This window comes from Nelumbo nucifera, chromosome 3 (genome assembly GCF_055504915.1).
Source record: "Nelumbo nucifera cultivar China Antique chromosome 3, China Antique-T2T, whole genome shotgun sequence".
Taxonomy (NCBI): domain Eukaryota; kingdom Viridiplantae; phylum Streptophyta; class Magnoliopsida; order Proteales; family Nelumbonaceae; genus Nelumbo; species Nelumbo nucifera.
Window position 1 is genome coordinate 109,277,885 of NC_142651.1, and position 18,174 is coordinate 109,296,058.

An 18,174-nucleotide genomic window follows, 5' to 3' on the forward strand; every position below is an offset into this window, starting at 1 on the left:
GCCTAAAGCCTAAAATCTAAATTTTAAACCCTTTAACTCTAAACCTTAAACCCTAAAATCTAACAGAATATCCCAACTCTCTTATTTCAATTATTTGGATGATTGGTTTGGTTGATCGTCCTGCTTTGGCAGCTTTATTGGATGGGTTGATTCGCCCATTTATCCGGTTGGGTTCAGGTTTGGATCGTAAAATCTCCAACCCGTGAAGGTTTTGGAATGGGTTTGAATTATCGTCTTAGGAGATGGTAGGAATCATTTTGTAAAATAAGAACGTGTCAAATGGATTCTTAAAAGCAACGGCGCTTTATGAAAAAAGTGTTTTTGCAGGTTAGTGTTTTTTTTTTTTATTTTCTGTGCTGCAAACCAAGAATGGGGCCTATATGCTCTTCCATGTCACTGTTTTTGCAGGTTTAAGGCTGTTAAACCCCTCCTACATGGTAAGGATAATCTTATTTTACTCGCTTTTTTATTCGAAAGAATTAAAAAGCTAATGCCTGTTACTGGAAGATGCAAAACATAATGGGAGGGGTTTGGTGGAAACAAAGAATTCCTATAATGCAGAGGTATTTTGACAGATTAATTTCTCAGTTTCTCACTGTGTGTGTTTTAGTATGTATGTATATATAGATTATTACACCCTATTAATATCTTTAAGTACTATTAAATGTGCAGGTAATTTTAGTTAGATAGAAACATAAACAGATTTTGTCTAGAATTTATCAGAGAAAATAGCCATAACATATTCATTAATAAGTCATCAACACAGGTTTTTAGTCATGCAAATATTGGGTCCTTGAATCCAAATTGATGATTGATTATCCCTACGGGTCCTCGAATCCAAATTGACTAATAAGGTTACGGCCTTGCGGATCTTCATATACTGGACCGCTTGGTCATACTATGGACTACAAATGTTAGCTGGTGTTGTGGGCCAAGGAAAAAGGTGAGAGGCACTCCCATACTGCCACGTGGCATAGATAAAATCTACAAGTCAAGCAAGAGAGCATGCTAAGATTCCTATTTCCTAGTGTGGGGTATGGCACCAAATGTTCTAGTCACCATCTATGGGGCCTACCACTTCAATGGCTGAGATTGTGACAATGATGGAGGTGCCTTTCTTGCCATGTGGTTTCGTCTTGATCCTTGAATCCATCAATGATTTAAGACCCATCAATGATTAAGACCTTAGAGGGAAAATAAAGTGTTGTGCCAGACAACATCATTTGGGTGCAAGCGCAAGCCTCCAAAGCTCTATCATGACTTAATGGCACTTTAATATAGGGATGCAAACGGATCGGATCGGATTCGAATTAGGGTTTATTCGAATCCGCTCTGATATTGTTCATGGTAGATTCGATCAGATCTGCTAGGTTTCGATCTTAATTCGAATCCTATTGGTAAGTTGGATTTTTGGATCTGATCTGATTTAACTTGTTTTCTTTAAAAATTAATAAATTATTAAAAGAAAAATATAATATACCAATTTAAATAAAGAAAAAGTAAAAAATATAAATATTTTTTAATTATTTTATCATATATATGATTGTTTTTATAAAAATAAATAATATATTTATAAATTAATAAATATGTAACATATATCAGATCGGATAAGAGGTGCCGGGGTGGTCCAAATTCGACTAAATAGGACCGGATCTCGGATCGAGATGGATCATGATCCGATCCATTTGTACCCCTACTTTAAAAAAATCAGGGCTTTCCCGGGCTTCACCTCCATTGCAATTAGATTGAGTACAGAAGAGAAGAAAAGAGGTTGCAACTGGGGATAGGCATAAAACCTCTCGAATGAGGGGAGAAGTATATTTGTGTCATGACAAGCTTGAAAGTGTTGAATCCCTCCAAAATTCAGAACTTTCTCTTCTCGGAAAAAGGTAATATGTTTTTTTATGGGCTTTCTCTCTCTCTCTCTTGAAAGAAGGGTTCCTATGGCTCTTTTGATCGTGGAGAGTGGAGACTCCACTCATGAAAAGAAACATATAAATATATTTCAGTCCAATAGTTCAACCTTACATACCCCTTACCCCTTTGATTGGTTTGAATCTTCTCTTCAGTTTAATGTATAGACTAACTGTAACTGAAGTCGCATACTTGATTTTAATACTTGAGTAGCCTTTTGAAAGGAGTGTTGGGGAGTTCAATCAAGGTTCAAAATATTGATAAGCCCGATGCGCCGGTAGGGGCATATTGGGCGTTTCGATACTTGTTTTTTATTATTATTTTTTTCAAAACTGGTTCAGGGAAGCCAGTCTAGGACCTCTCCATCCTCTGAACCGGTCAGAATCCTGATACACCCACTATAAGGGTGTATCGGAAGGGTCCCGAAACGATACGTATCGACTGATACGGGCTGATACATAACGATACTTTGAACCTTGAGTTCAATAAATATAACTGTGTGAACAGAAAATTGAAGAGAAGTGAGGGATTCCTTTGGGATCTAAATAAAAGCTATTGCACTAGTAAACACTCGAAGGGCTTGAGAGTGGAGTAAAGTTTATGTTTTGCTTTCTTCTTCTTTAAAAAGAATTTGTGAGATAGTACTGCTAATCACACCAAGTCAAGATTGAAGCAGTGATTTGGGTGGTGTTTGGGTTGTAGCAAAGAATCTAAGGCCAACTTGCCAAATGCGAGTCAGGCAGGTCAAGAGCTTTTGGGCGTGCCTCCAATCAAGATAATGATAATGTGATGCATTCTATCAATCTGTCTCCACTTTTAGTCAATGAATGCTTCTGATCCAGAGTTAAGATCCATCTTTATCGAGATCACATCTGTGCCCCACGGAGGGCACCCCGCAAACGCCCCACATGCACATCTCGACATGCATTGAGAACTTTTTCCAAAATTCAGTGGGAGATATTCGCAATACGCAGTTGGGATATGCTGTGGGGTACCCTCTGTGGGGCACAGATGTGAATTCGTCTTTATCACTCACAAAAAAATCCCATGCAATGTATCAAAAAGATGTATAACATTGAAACTCCACAATCCCGAGTGAAGGCAGAATTTGTTCCCAAATCTCTGATACAACCATCAAGAAATCTTACTTGATTCTTTTCCCAAGGCTGCATTTATTTCCAGTGCAACTTTCACTGGTGTAAATTCATGAGAGTGCAAATAAGATCCGACCTTGTTTTGTTTATTTATGGTCCCACCTTATATCCAAGAGAATGGAGGTGAGAGAAAAGTTATTTGTTTGAGAGTGAGATAGGAAGCAAGATGATTTGGTCCCCATTTTATATGAGAGAATTGAGGTAGGTGAAAGCGGTGCATATTTTCTACTATTTCTTTAAGCTTAGTTTGTACAGATTACAAATAGAAATATGTAAAGTATAAATACAGACCAAATAATACAAAATACAAGGTTTTACACTCTACATATTGTATTTGTACTCCTTCCAAACTGAGCCTTAAATCCAAAATTTACACTACTATTCTACTAGAGAGTGCAAATGAGATAAAAAAGGGTACAAATTTTGTATTAAGTAGGAATGCAAATCTTAATTACAAGTAAATAGTTGCAAAACTAAACTGATGCAAAATTTATATCTGGTTGAACAGTACTGCCATTTATCCCTTTTCAAGCGGTCTATTGCCGATTTGGAACATGAAGCTTATGAAATGCTTGTAACTGATTTACAGGGTGTTTAGTATGACTTCTGTTTATTTGATAAATGGTGTCATGCCATTACCATGTGGGCATTTGTCTCATCTTGCTATTTCGTATACCTATTTATCTTATAAATGTTTGTCTTAATTTACGTGCAAATCAACCGTTGGAGAGAATTTTTATTTTAATGTTTTCCCCCGACATAAAGGTGTTTATTTACTTTTCCACTTATGCTAATGGTGTCTAGTGGCATCAAACTGGTAACAAACACCAGAAAAATACTCGATTTTAAAGACAAATCAAATAAAAACATTTATTCAATAAATGGAAGCCATACCAAATATATACTTAATAAAGAAAGGGGGAATGAAAGGGTTAACTGCTCGTAGGATGTTACTGTTGGAAAGAATGTTTGACTTTGACACAAAATATTGGCTTTAACCTTTAAGTGATAAAATATGAAGTTATGAACTATATTGCTCAAAAGTCAAAACCTCAAGATGCCAGTAGTTTGTTGATTAAGGCATCTACTTGATTTGATTGTAGCAGAGACCTGGGATCGAGGGATTAGGGGAGGGCTGCTACCTACCCTGTTTTGGCAAAGCTGAAAACATGCAAGGGTACAATAGATTATAGAATCCCCCTCCTACATAACATAAAATGACGGGTTACGCTTGTGGGGAGTTTAGCAAAACATTAAAGTTAGAAGGTGTTTGGTGCATCTTTCAGTCTGCGTATAGTTTGAAAGACCAGAAAATGGTCTTTTTTCTGTTTGATATCCTGTGGACCAGAAGATCTGAAATAGTTGAAAATCAAGAGTATTCAAATGAAGCTATTGCTTTCTCTTTCTCCACACGCAAAACATTCCCAAAGTAATGTGAGTATGTGAATGAGTGAATCATCTGTTATTTGTGGTTCAATGGAAATATATAAAAGTAATCTGATTCATTGACAGCCCTACAACGCCACCATCTAGAAGCTAGAAGCTAGATGTATTAATTGAAGTAAAGATTTTCAGTTTCATTCCATTCCCATAACTAAACAACAAAAGAGAGAAAAAGAAAAAGGAAAAAAAGGAAATCAAACAACCAAGGGCCAGTGGGCGGTCTTTTTCATGATGAAACTTGTACAAAGTCGACCGACCCATGACCCATGTTTGGGTCATTCATTCTCTTGCCCGGAATGCACGAAGCAAACATTGGTTTTTATTTGTTTATGCCATTGCTACGTGATGTCATCTAACATGAATATGGGATAATGGGACATAGGGATGTGTGTACTGTCACTGTGTACTATCAACTGAGCAACAATTTTAACGTGGAACGAGCTGTGCCAACCACCCCCTGTGTTTTACAGTGTTAGCTCATCCCTATATACTTTCTCACTACCAAATGCGCGTCTCTGATCTGCGGCTCTGCTACTCGATATCATTTGCTTCGCTTTGCCAAAGAATGCGTTTCACATGTTCGACGAAATGACATCTCTCTCGTATTGGGTGGTTGAAATGATAATTCACATAGCTTTCATGCCTCTCAACGAGTCCTTATATGGACATTGCGATGATTGAACATTCTTCCTTCCAATGCCCAAACACAACAAAAGATTGAAGAGAAGGAAATGTACAAGGCTCATCGTCACACCTTGAAACCATCATATCATGCCCACTGCGCCCAGTAGCAGTGACCACTGGCCAGAGGGAAGAAGAACTCGAGGCCAAAAGGTCCTGCGAGCCAACAACCTAAAATTTCTTAGTGGAAAAGGAAAATTTTTCCAAAACCCTTTTCAAGGACGGACCGACGGAGTTCTTCAGCTTTAAGCAGAACGGCTTCCAAGGAGTATATCCCCCACCCCACTCACAACATAAACAAATATAAAGAAATGGCTGTCAAAGTGTTATGAACAATGGTAAAGCCTCCCTTTTTTCAAAGTCTTCATCAATTTTTTAATAGGTGAAAAAGGGAAAGACTAAGATGAGAAGATACATAAACCCTTATTTGTAGGGTGTTAAATTGGTTTTATTTAAAAAGTAAAAAAAGTTGGTTAATTTTATTAAAAAAAAAACAATACATGTTTTTGAAACCATCAAGGGGTATTCTCCTATTGTGAATTGTTTTTCTCATTGAAATTCAAAAACAAATCAAAACTATGGGGTTCGGGTACAATTTGATTCTTTAAATAAAACTATAGAAAGCATGTTCTTGGTTACAAATGCATTTCTCTGTTTCCAAAATTGAAAGAAAAAACATGTCTTGAATTTCTAGTTTATCTGGTTACATATTTCATAGATCATATTGTATATTTTCTACAAAATTTGTTTTATATTTTGAAAACCATCTTTTGATGGTTCGAAACAAAATCAATGTATTTTCCCAAAACAAAAAATATAGTTCAACAACATGTTTTTGTGTTCTTGTTAATGATGTTTGGGGAACCAATTTTGCTGCCTTTGGAAATGTGTGTGCAAAAGGTTTCCAACAGTCAACCTCTAGGATACAATAACTCTCATAGCTTCATCTCTCAGCCTTTGTGTGTTGTGTGTACTTACGAAGTTACAATCTAAAGTAAAGAACCAATTCATTTTATAAGTCTAGTTCAATAGAAAAATAAGAAATAGTGGAAAATGTGAAATATTTTTCTTAGAACTTCTCAAAACACACACACAAAAAAAAGAGGATAGAATTTTAGGTCTATGGGCCGGCATGGCATAGCACAACTGAGTGGGACGTGCCACCTGCAGCCAATATGGCCTATATATATTTACATATTATATATATATATATATAATATTATATTGTATATTAGAGAAAATTTCCAATTAGTATCCTATACTTTGGGCCTAATGCCACTTTGGTCCTCAAATTTTAAAATGCGACAATTCAGTATCCAAACCTTTAAAACCTGACAATCAAGTACTTGTCGTTAATTAGCTATTAACCAGTCGTTAAGTGACATTTGAAAAAGACACAAATGCCCTTCAAGTGTTATTTAATTTTCTTTATCAACCACCTAAACGTTGACAAAAAAATTAACAGTCCTAAATTTTTTCCTTTTCCATTCAAGAAAGTTGGGGTCACATTTGAGTGGGCATTCTAGTGACCCCAACTTTCTTGAATAGAAGAGGCAAGGATTTGATATTGCTAATTTTTTGTCAATGTTTGGATGGTTGATAAAGAAAACTGGATGACACTCGAAGGGCATTTGTGTCTTTTTCAAATGCCACTTAACGGTTGGTTAACAGTTAGTTAACAGCATGTACTGGATTGTCATGTTTTGAAAGTTTGGGTACTGAATTATTGCATTTTAAAGTTTGGAGGACCAAAGTGGCACTAGGCCCAAAGTACAGGGTACTAATCGGGAATTTCCCTATATAGTATACATAATAATTGTATAATATAGTAATATATAATTTTATTTTCAATTATATTATATTATATTATTTTATTATTGCATATATAAACAATCGTATACATCAAAATTCATATAAAATAAAATTTTAAGATCTTTTTTAATTTTTTGTGTATATTTTTTAGTTTATGTTAAAATTTTCATTATTTTTTCAAAAATTTTAAAAAGCATGGCTTGGTCGAATCTTGGGCCAAGCCTAGTCTACGGCCCAACCTGGTCCAAGACTCGGCCCATAGATCAACCCAGCCCGAGGCATGGCATAGCACGGACCTGCATGACCTCGGGCCGTGGGACATGTCAGGCCGACCCCCCAAAATATCCCAAGAGAGAGAAACACAACCCGACTCGACCCTGCAGGCTGGCATAGCACGACCTATACTTTGCACGGGCTGCATGTGAGTTATGCCATATTGGCCCAGCAGGGCCCGATTTACACCTCTATATAGTACTTCACCTCTTCAACAAAACCGTAATTCAATCATGCAGAATACAAAGTATACACTGATCACTACTAAGGAGCCCAAATAAAGAAGAAAAAATAATTACGGCCCGTGGGCCCCTATGAGGATTCAGGCGTATGATCAAATATAAAAAATATATATATATATATATATATATACCACATTTTTGTTATATCAAAACCAACATATTTGCCACAAGAGTGAAGGCTCACTAAAAAGCCAAAGAAAACTCAAGTCAACAATGTATAAGGAGTTTTATTTTGGGGGGTGAGGGTGGTAAAGGAATAAGTCACATTTAATTTTGAATTACAAACACAAAATACTGGTAATTCCAAAAACAAATGAAAACAAAAAACATTCATGTTGTAGAACATCCCAAAGTGATGGTCATTAAAATGAAAACAAATTTTATAGTACGAAAATCATATGGAACACGATATAAAATGGATACATGATCTTTAAATTAAAAGTCCAAAGAACACATTTTTGGTTTCAATTTTTGAAACAAAAAAACACATACAACCAAGGTTGAGAATATCGGTACGCTCGATACGCCGGTAGGGATGTATCAGGTGTTTTGATACTTATTTTTTTACTTTTTTTTTTAACTGGTTCAGGGGAGCCGGTATAGGACCCCTCCATCCCCTGAATCGGTCAGACCCCTGCTACACCCACTGTAGGGGCGTATCGAAAGGGTTCCGAAACGATACGTATCGGCCAATACGTAACAATACTTTGAACCTTGCATACAACTAAGAAATATTTTCCATCTCTTTTTTCTAGGATCAGATTTAATTTATTCTTCAAACTCAACATGTAAAACAATTCACATTAAAGAACACCCTAATCATCCAAATGATTAGGTATTTTCAGTGGTGTGAATGAAAAAGGAAAAAAAAAAACTTGGATCAAATTTACCCATCTATCACCTATTTCCTATCTAAAAAAATTAAACTGAAATTAAATCCACAATTAGCTGAAGGGGAAATAACTCATAACTTGGGTGTGGAGCCATATAAATAAAAGATATTTAGGGTCTATAGTTGATCAATCAATCAATCAAGAAAAACCCACACACATCAAGATGGGACCATTCATCCAGGAATCAGGAATCAGGAATGAGGAATCAGGATTGAGTGCCGTGTTATCTATCGTATCATCTGTGAAGTGATCCACTAAAAAGAGAAACCAAAAACCCAATTCAGTTTAAAGCCGGTTCATCATGAATCAAAAGGCTCCTTAGACCACAAGAATCACATCTTTGGGTCCCACTCCAAATGAGAAATTGAGGATGCGGTTTGGTTCCTTTTTGGTATTAATGTGTTGGCGTCAACATGTCTAACAGAAAAAAAGTTGGATTGGTCATTAACAATGTTATTATGATGCTAGGCTGCGTTTGGCCACAAGAATCACATCTTTGGGGCCGTTCTGTCATTTGGGATACATCATTACATTGTAATTGGTTATTTGGCGAGATAATTTTAATACGGTGTAACAACAACAACCATGCATTGACCGGGGATTCTGTTATCCGAGTATCCGAGGTATAAACTATAAACAGATCCTGAGATTAAAGCCAAAAAGTAAATAATTTTAACAACGAAAGAAGATACATTAGAGACTAACAGAGATTCCACTTTTCTACTTCTTGAGAAGTTGCTCCATTTCTCAAAAAGGTTTACGTACGCCAGCTTGATATGGACTGGCGCCCTCTCTCTCTCCACAGCACGAAGAAAAAATGACTTGAGAGCTTTCTCTCTTCTTTTTTTCCCTCTCAAAGTACTTGAGTTGGTTGTGGTCTACGACATTGCCATTACTTACTTTGAGCCTCTTGTTTTTAATCTGTTCTTATCTCTTAATTTTTCTTTTTCTTGCCTTTAGCTTGTGGGCTCAGTCTGTATTTCTAATTTCTAAATTTGTGTTTTCTGTTGGGCACTGCCACCGAACTTCCTTGATTCCTTTTATTCCCTTCTGACCCACATTGCATTCTCTGCATCGAATCTACAGTTCCATTTTCAATCCTTTTCGAGGTTATATATATGGAGCTTTCCTCTTAGACCTCCCCTGTGCTCACATTGTCTTGAAGAACAACTTCAATGCAAGCAAAACGATTAACCTGTTTGTGTGTAATCATTCGGTGTTCTTGCCTTTTTAAATTTTCTGTCTTCTGTTTGTGGGTCTTCGGGCTTGGTTTGTCTGGTTGAGCTAGAGTCTTTCGGTGGGATTGGATTATGTAATTCTGTTGCTGGCTCGATGTTTGTTTGTATTCCCTGAATACATATCTGCCCTTCTCTGTTCAGTGTTTGTTAGGATTGCACTTTCTCACCTTCTGCAATACTCAAATAATGTAATTTATCCGGATATTAAATCGCCGGTCCCTCTAATGTCACCCTTCCTTCTCCTGAGCCATTGAAGAAAGAGTACCCAGTTGACTGAGTTGCCAAACAAGATGGAAGAGACCTTCGTCCCTTTTCGCGGAATCAAGAGTGACCTCCATGGAAGGTTGATGTGTTACAAGCAAGATTGGAGTAGTGGTGTCAAGGCAGGCTTCAGGTATGTATTAGTCTCTGGTATAACGAAGCCTTTCATGATGTTATAATATGGTGGCGATTATTAGCTTGGTAACATTCTTCAACTTGTTTCAGGATTTTGGCGCCCACCACGTACATATTCTTCTCTTCTGCGATTCCAGTCATTTCATTCGGTGAACAATTGGGCAGAAATACAGGTACTCGATTCATAAATCAATACTGTTATTTAAATTCTGTTTTCTTTTTTTTAGCTCTGCTGGTAACCCTCTCATGATCTCAAGCTAGAGTTTTGAGTTTTGACACAGTATCGGTGCAGTTGCCTTCTAATAATCTAAAGCTATTTATGGAAGCATTCTCTTCTACCGAATGGAAAAAGAAATAGAAATAACAATAGAAAACCTTTTAAGCTTTATAGCTCATGTACTCCATCTGGTATTGGCAGATGGGATTCTAACAGCAGTTCAAACATTAGCATCTACAGCATTATGTGGGATTATACATTCTATCATTGGAGGCCAGCCCTTGCTGATTCTTGGCGTGGCAGAGCCTACTGTGCTCATGTACACATTCATGTTTAACTTTGCTAAGGATATACCTGATTTGGGACCAGAACTTTTTCTAGCATGGACTGGGTGGTAAGTTATTGACTTATTTCCTCCTGTTTTATATATGTACATATTGAGTTTTCAGTGTTTCAGAATTATGTGACCTTCTGGCAGGGTATGTGTGTGGACTGCAATCTTGCTGTTCTTGCTGGCTATTTTAGGGGCTTGCTCCATTATCAATAGGTTTACTCGGTTGGCTGGAGAAATGTTTGGTCTTCTCATTGCAATGCTCTTCATGCAGCAAGCTATTAAAGTAATAACTATGATGCTTCATTTTTCATTTCTTTACTATTTTTCTTGGTTTACTGTTAAATTCTTTTAAAAAAAGGAGATATATACAAATACTGCTTTTCACACTAATGATCAAGATCCTCAAATCAGAGTAAAGTAGTTTTATCTAGGATATTCTGACTATTGTAGTTGTTAATGTAGAAGAATTTCTTGTTGGTTTGGCATGCTTCTGAATCAGTCTGATGAATTAGTTGGATGCAATTCAGTAATTTGATTCAAATTATTATGATATGTATTGTTTTTTTAGGGACTTGTGGATGAGTTCTGTATACCCCAGAGAGAAAATCCAAAATTAACAGAACTCATACCATCATGGAGGTTTGCGAATGGAATGTTTGCTTTAGTATTGTCATTCGGCCTTCTTTTTACTGCATTAAGAAGCCGAAAAGCACGGTCATGGCGATATGGATCTGGTAAGTACATGCTCAAATTTAACTTATTTTAAACCTAAGTTGTTTTACAATGACTTGGCTTTATTTGTCCTTCTCCATCGAGGAAAGGAAAAGGTAGTTGTTTTTTTATTCGGCTTTATCCCCATTTTCTTTGAAAAAAGATATGACAATTGGATCCTTTTTCAGGCTGGCTTCGAGGCTTCATAGCAGACTATGGTGTGCCATTGATGGTTCTAGTCTGGACTGCTATTTCCTACATACCAGCTAGTAGTATTCCAAGGGGGATTCCTCGGCGCCTTTTTAGTCCAAATCCATGGTCTCCCGGTGCCTATGAAAACTGGACAGTAATTAAGGCATGTCTAGTTTACTTTGTTCTTTCTTGATGCTTTTAGTATTGATAAAAGAACAGCCTCTTCCTGTTTTCATTTTCCTGCTTCTTTCACCTTGGTGTATTAATTCTTTTTCTGGATAAGTTGATTGTGAGAACTGTAAGGATCTCAGTCCATTAGGTGGAACTAGTACCTACTGACAGTTTATTCTTAAAACTGACAGGATATGCTAAATGTGCCTCTTCTCTATATAATTGGAGCTTTTATTCCAGCAACAATGATTGCAGTGCTTTACTATTTTGACCATAGTGTAGCATCCCAACTTGCTCAACAGAAAGAATTTAATTTGAGAAAGCCACCTTCTTTTCATTATGATTTACTTCTTCTTGGGTTCATGGTAAACAACTTTACTTCATCCTTTATCCAGTTTGGCGTTGGTTTTACTTATTGTGGTACATGCTACTTAATCTTCATAAACATATGAATCTTGTGTTCAAATGACAGGTCATCTTGTGTGGTCTTCTTGGAATCCCTCCATCAAATGGTGTTATCCCACAATCTCCTATGCATACAAAGAGTCTGGCGACTCTTAAGCACCAGGTAAATCATCCCAAACCACTTCTATGAAGATCAACCACAATGCTGCATGAGCATATCCACTATTCATAGTTCAGTAGGTATCTTAATTGTATGGTGTTCTATGTTAATGTATGTTGGACCTGGTTGAATTGGTGTTTCTTGTGCCTCTTTTTTATCACTTGCAAATATAACTTTCATTTATAATATGATCTGCTTACACTGCAGTTGTTACGTAATCGGCTTGTTGCCACAGCACGGAAAAGTATGAGTAAGAACTCAAGCTTAGGACAATTATATGGAAGTATGCAAGAAGCCTACCACCAGATGCAGACTCCATTGATCTACCAGGAGGCATCAGCTCGAGTATGACATCTAACTGCCTACATTAGAAACTGCCAGGACTAGTCCATATTCTCGGTTATTTGCACAAGGTTGTGACTTAGTGGAGTCAGCAGTGGCTCATCCTGGTCATGATTAAGCTGATTCATACATAAACCAAAAGCAATGATCTCTAATTGCTGAGCTTCCTAATTCTAGTTTGTATAGCTTTTCCCATTTAATTCTGACTTCTGAGTTACAGAATCTCACAAGCTTGCCTAAGTATCCGAGTTTCTTCAGCAGGGATTAAAGGATCTGAAGGAGTCAACAATTCAAATGGCTTCAAGCATGGGGAATATTGATGCCCCTGTTAATGAGACTGTATTTGATGTTGAAAAGGAGATTGATGACCTTCTTCCAGTTGAGGTCAAAGAACAGCGACTGAGCAATTTACTTCAAGCTTTAATGGTTGGAGGCTGTGTGGCAGCCATGCCTGTCCTTAAAAAGATTCCAACCTCTGTGCTTTGGGGCTACTTTGCCTTCATGGCCATTGAAAGCTTACCTGGCAATCAATTCTGGGAAAGGATCCTTTTGCTTTTCACTGCTCCAAGCAGAAGATTCAAGTAAACTCTTATCTTTACATCTTCATTCTACATTTCACTTCATCCAAAGAAAATAACTGGACCTTTCAATGACTGCAGAGTGCTTGAGGAGTACCACGCAACTTTTGTGGAAACGGTGCCCTTCAGGATAATTGCAACTTTTACAGTCTTCCAGTCGGTTTATTTGTTCATATGCTTTGGGATTACATGGATCCCAATTGCTGGGGTTCTTTTCCCTTTGATGATCATGCTTCTGGTTCCTGTGAGGCAATACCTTCTACCCAAGTTTTTCAAAGGAGCCCACCTGCAAGATTTAGATGCAGCAGAGTACGAGGAGTCACCAGCTTTACCATTCAACCTAGCAACTGTAAGCTTTAACTGAAATATTTGAAACAAGTTTTTATGAGTTGAACTTCATTCATTATCAAATGCTTATAGCTCATGCTTTTGGAACCTGATGTGGACTTCAGGAGGGAGACATGGTTATCAGAGCTTTAGCAGAGGGAGAGCTTCTAGATGATATGATTACTCGAAGTAGGGGTGAGATTAGGCGCACCTGCAGTTCAAAGGTAACGAGCTCCACTGCAACTCCAGCGAACAACCCAAAAACCTTACAAAGCCCTCGGTTCTCAGAGAAGACATATAGCCCTCGTTTAAATGAACTGAGAGGGGATCCAAGTCCTTGGCTTGGCGGAAGAGGCCACCAGAGTCCAAGAACTAGTGAAGGAAGACCATCTAATTTGGGACAAAGTCCTTGTATTTAACTTAGAAATCACTAAGATGATAGACTTGTTTGGTAAAGAACTTCTGGCAGTTTTTCTTCTTGTTTACTTGGCCTGTGGCTGACATCAATGTAAAATCTTCTTTATTCTGCAATTTCTAGAGAAATCTGTAATCATGGTTATGTATAAATAATGCAAGTGAATGTTTTTCTGCTTTTAACGTTCTTGGTTCTTCTTCTTCTAACAATGCCTAATACAACTTACAACGTACAACACATTGTTGAGTCTTCTTCTTCCAACAATCGCTATTCCCATAAGAGAGTAAGAGACCATGTATACCAATACTTCAGAGCGGAGAAAACAGTAGAAGCTTCATCATTCCAATCCAACAAAATGAACCCAGTAAAATACAAAGCAAGTTGTGTGCACCAAATTGCAGTAAAAGAGTCAAATGGTGTATATGTTTTGCTGGGTAGATGAATTACTGGCATATTCTCCATTGAAATGTTCTGTCATGGATGCCAAACAGTTTGACTACCAGTTGTGCAGGTAAACAAAGTCATGTTACAAACAGAACAATAAAATACGGTGAACGCATTTGCCAAAGATTAGTGTACCTTTTGCACCCAAATCCAAATCCAAAGCGCCTGAAATCATTTAGGGTCTGTTTGGTTTGAAGTTGGAATCAGAATGGAAGTCCTTTCAAATCAGAATCGGAATGGTCTATTCCCCTAATCTGTTTGGTTCAGAGTCTTCAGACAGGAATGGGAATGTGAATTGGAATAAACAGGAATGAGATTTTATTCCTTCAAATTGGGGAATGCATTCCAGCAGGAATAGGAATGGGATTCCGATTCTGCCCAACCATAAGGTTGGAACCAGAATAGTCCATTCCGATTCCGATTCCAGACCCCTATTCCTGCAAACCAAACAGGGCCTTAATTCCTAAAGACATAATTGATAATCTCCTTTATTTTGCCTTAAAATTTTTATTTATAAAAAAATTCCCCAGTAAATGATAATACTCCATTGAGTGATTATAATTGATTTTCCTCGTAAATTTTGTATGGCGATTTTGCCATTCAAATGTATAGCATTCTAAATTCCACTATTTTTGTGAATATTTCCCATCTCTTGTCCCTGTGGATTTTCACGTGCCAAAATTTTGGCATTTCATTTTAGACGGACAACATGAAACTAATCAAAATTTCAGTTATTTGGCTGAAGTTTCAGATGCTACCAAGAACCTTAGAGCAGCCCCATTAATAAATGATAAAATGGTGGAAAGTGGATTGAGATGGTCTGGCCATATGTAAAAAAGAAGTGAAAGGCTGCAAGTTGAAGGGCTCAGAAGAGTATGCAGACCCCAAAGAGGACATGGATTGAAGTAGTGAGAGTGAGAAACGATTTGAAGGTCTATAATTTAACAGTGGATATAGGGTATTAAACAGAAGTCACATCTGCCCCTACAAAATGTGTCTCAAAAACGTCCCACAGCATATCCCAACCCTGTATTGAAAACATCACCCAATGACAAATACGGGAGATGATTTTAATACACGCTGAGATGTGCATGTGGGACGTTCTGTGGGGGGCAGATGTGAACTCCATTAAACAGAGTGAAATGGTAAAGTAGGATTGGTGAAACTTCCCATTTGACTAAACAACCGAACATTATATTGATTTCAGCTGAGACCTTAAACTGAAAGTTTAGTTAAATTTCAGGGGGTGTTCTTTTTTTTGGATTTTGAGAGGGGGGAAAGTTGGCCAATGGGATTTTGGTTCCCATTGACCAAGAATCCCATGTTCTTTTTTCAGCTTTATGTGGGGATCAAGGAAAATTTATTTTCTGGGTAAGTGATACCTATCTCATAGGTGGATAAATAACTTTCCCACCTAGGGGTAAAGTTGTCAACACTTGAATGGGACAAAAATGGCCCTTTTAATAATGGATTTTTATGGCTAAAATGGTCATTACCTTATTTACCTAAGAAATAAAAGAACATGGGTAGATGAAATTACACGAGTAAGTATTTCCTAGGAAAAAGTTACCCAGGTAATGGATCCATATCTATTAGTAATCATAGGCTTCCATGCAAGTTCAAGGACATAATTAATACAGATTTCATGGCTCCTTGTATGCATCATTGTGCGCCATACTGTTATGGTTTAGACTTTAGACTTTAGGCTTTAGGCCTTAGATGCATCCAATTGACAATCCCTCATCAGAAGCAGACAAAGGATCAGTACCCATCAAATGTCAATGCTGCAATCTGCAGCAGAAGGATTCGTTTGCATCTCCAGAAATGAAGTAAGCTTAAAAGTTGCTTAAACGAAAGTAGCGGCCATAATTCACACAATACACGTAAAGGAAAGTGAAATGGAATCCGACATTCTCAATTGCAGAGGAATATGCATGGGTGCTGCAAGCGTAGTTTTCACACGATTGACCTGTTGTTATCTCAGTGGAAAACATTCTCCACAAAGTATCTCTGTCCTTGCTTTTGAAATTCTGTGTGGGTCAGTGGGTATCTGAAATAGTAGCTAACATCAAAATCAATCACAGACTAAATTTGGATTATTTGAATGAAATGAAAGAAAAGAAGTGTTGGCCATGACCGTGAACCTGTTGTATGAAAACTTGACAAAAACAAATATGAAATATGCCTACAATAGTGGTTAGTGCTAAGATATGGATATACATGCACATGGGCCAGCCCACATGTATGATTAATTGGGACAATTGGGTCTGACGCCATTAAAACCGATTAAACTTAGCACCTAAGTACCAACAATTTACGACTTCACCTTGATAATTCGACTTTAATAAACTTAGCACCTTGATAATTGAACTTTAATAAAACTAAAAAAGATTAAACTGTATATATGTTGATAACAGCAAGAACTGCTCCCAACCAGAATTAACATTATAGATTCTATTAGGTAGACTGACCTATTGACAGAGTTCGGATCTCCTCCTAACAAAAAACCGTCCCAATAGATTCCAACATATTCGGTGTTTGCACATCTCATGCATCGTGAATCACAGTCCTTTGGTGAGATGTGCGGACAGATCATTTTGGAGCCATGTTGAGAGGAGATCCCAACTCCTATTGACAGCATAGCCCTATCCACGTTTACAACATTTTAAAGGTTACCGATCGTTGATTCTATTTCAAATATTAGTGTTTATAACATAAAAATTGTGGCTCAAGAGTTGATTAGAGGAATATAATTGTAGAATAGTATTGACCCATATCGATACTTTAAGGCTATGTTTGGTTTGAAGGAAAAGGTAAGGAAAGGAAGGGAAATGTAGGAAAATTTTTACAAACCTTGTATAGGTTTCCTTGCCTTTCCATACTTTTTCCTTCAAACCAAACACAATCTTAAGGGTCCGTTTAATACTTTAATTTGTGATCAGAATTAGAATTGAAACCCAAATCACCTGTTCTACTGCCTGTTAAATTCATACAGGAATAAAAATCAAGTTCCATAAGATATGCATGACTTTAGAGGGTTGGTGTCGAATAAAAAGAAATAAGATTTGGTGATTTTTAAGTCAATTGTCATTTATTTTCTATTTCTTTTTTGGCCACATGAAATAAAATTCTCATTCCCAAATGGGGGAGGCTGGAATGGCCATTTCACAAATGGAAGAATGCCATTCCGCCAGAAGTGTGAGTCAGAATCCCACTTCTTTATCCAACCAAATGGCTGAAATGGCAGAATGACCCATTTTAATTCCGATTCCAGATCAGACCTATTCCTGCAAACCAAATGAACCCTAAACCTTGAATGTCATCCACTCGAATATATGGTTGCAAGGTTCAAAGTATTGACTCTCGATCAGCTTAAAAAATATGGACTCTTGGTACGAAAATTTAACATATCAAGAGTTCCTAAACAATCGATACTATTCTCCATTAGACCAGATACTTTCTTTTACATGTTACAGATTACAAGGGGATTAATGGATAGGGATTAGGGTCAGCAGGGTGCACGTGAAATCCACTGATCTTACCAAAGAAGGCATGCACTCACGTGGGTTTATTTGATCCGATGCCTCCATGTTGGGAGAGACACTGACCATCTCAGCCAGTCAGCTAATGAGTCATCAGCACTAGACTAAGAATCTGTTTGGTACTGTAATCACTTATTTAATAAACGTTTTGTATGGGATTTATCTTGAAAAATGAAAAAAGTGGCTGATAAATTTTTTGATGTTGTTTGACAACTAGGCACCACAAAACACCTTGAAATGGGGAGAAACATTAAAATGGAGCTTCCCCCAATGATTGGCTCTCACACAAA

The 18,174-nt window shown here is 37.3% G+C and overlaps 1 protein-coding gene across 2 annotated transcripts; it reads left to right on the forward strand.

Annotated features, from left to right (window-relative positions):
- Positions 1–9,171: 9,171 nt before the first annotated feature.
- LOC104607090 (putative boron transporter 2) lies at positions 9,172–14,080 on the forward strand. Of its 2 annotated transcripts, none has more exons than XM_010272597.3 (12): positions 9,172–10,044; positions 10,137–10,219; positions 10,465–10,657; positions 10,742–10,880; positions 11,166–11,331; positions 11,497–11,663; positions 11,863–12,036; positions 12,144–12,239; positions 12,444–12,581; positions 12,840–13,159; positions 13,238–13,505; positions 13,609–14,080. In XM_010272597.3, the coding sequence occupies exons 1-12, from the start codon at positions 9,941–9,943 to the stop codon at positions 13,900–13,902; spliced, it is 2,142 nt and encodes a 713-aa protein (XP_010270899.1). In that variant the 5' UTR covers positions 9,172–9,940; the 3' UTR covers positions 13,903–14,080. The 2 variants fall into 2 exon arrangements, with proteins under 2 accessions (XP_010270899.1, XP_010270898.1); XM_010272596.3 differs by having other exon boundaries at positions 9,484–10,044; positions 12,837–13,159.
- The last annotated feature ends 4,094 nt before the right edge of the window (positions 14,081–18,174 follow it).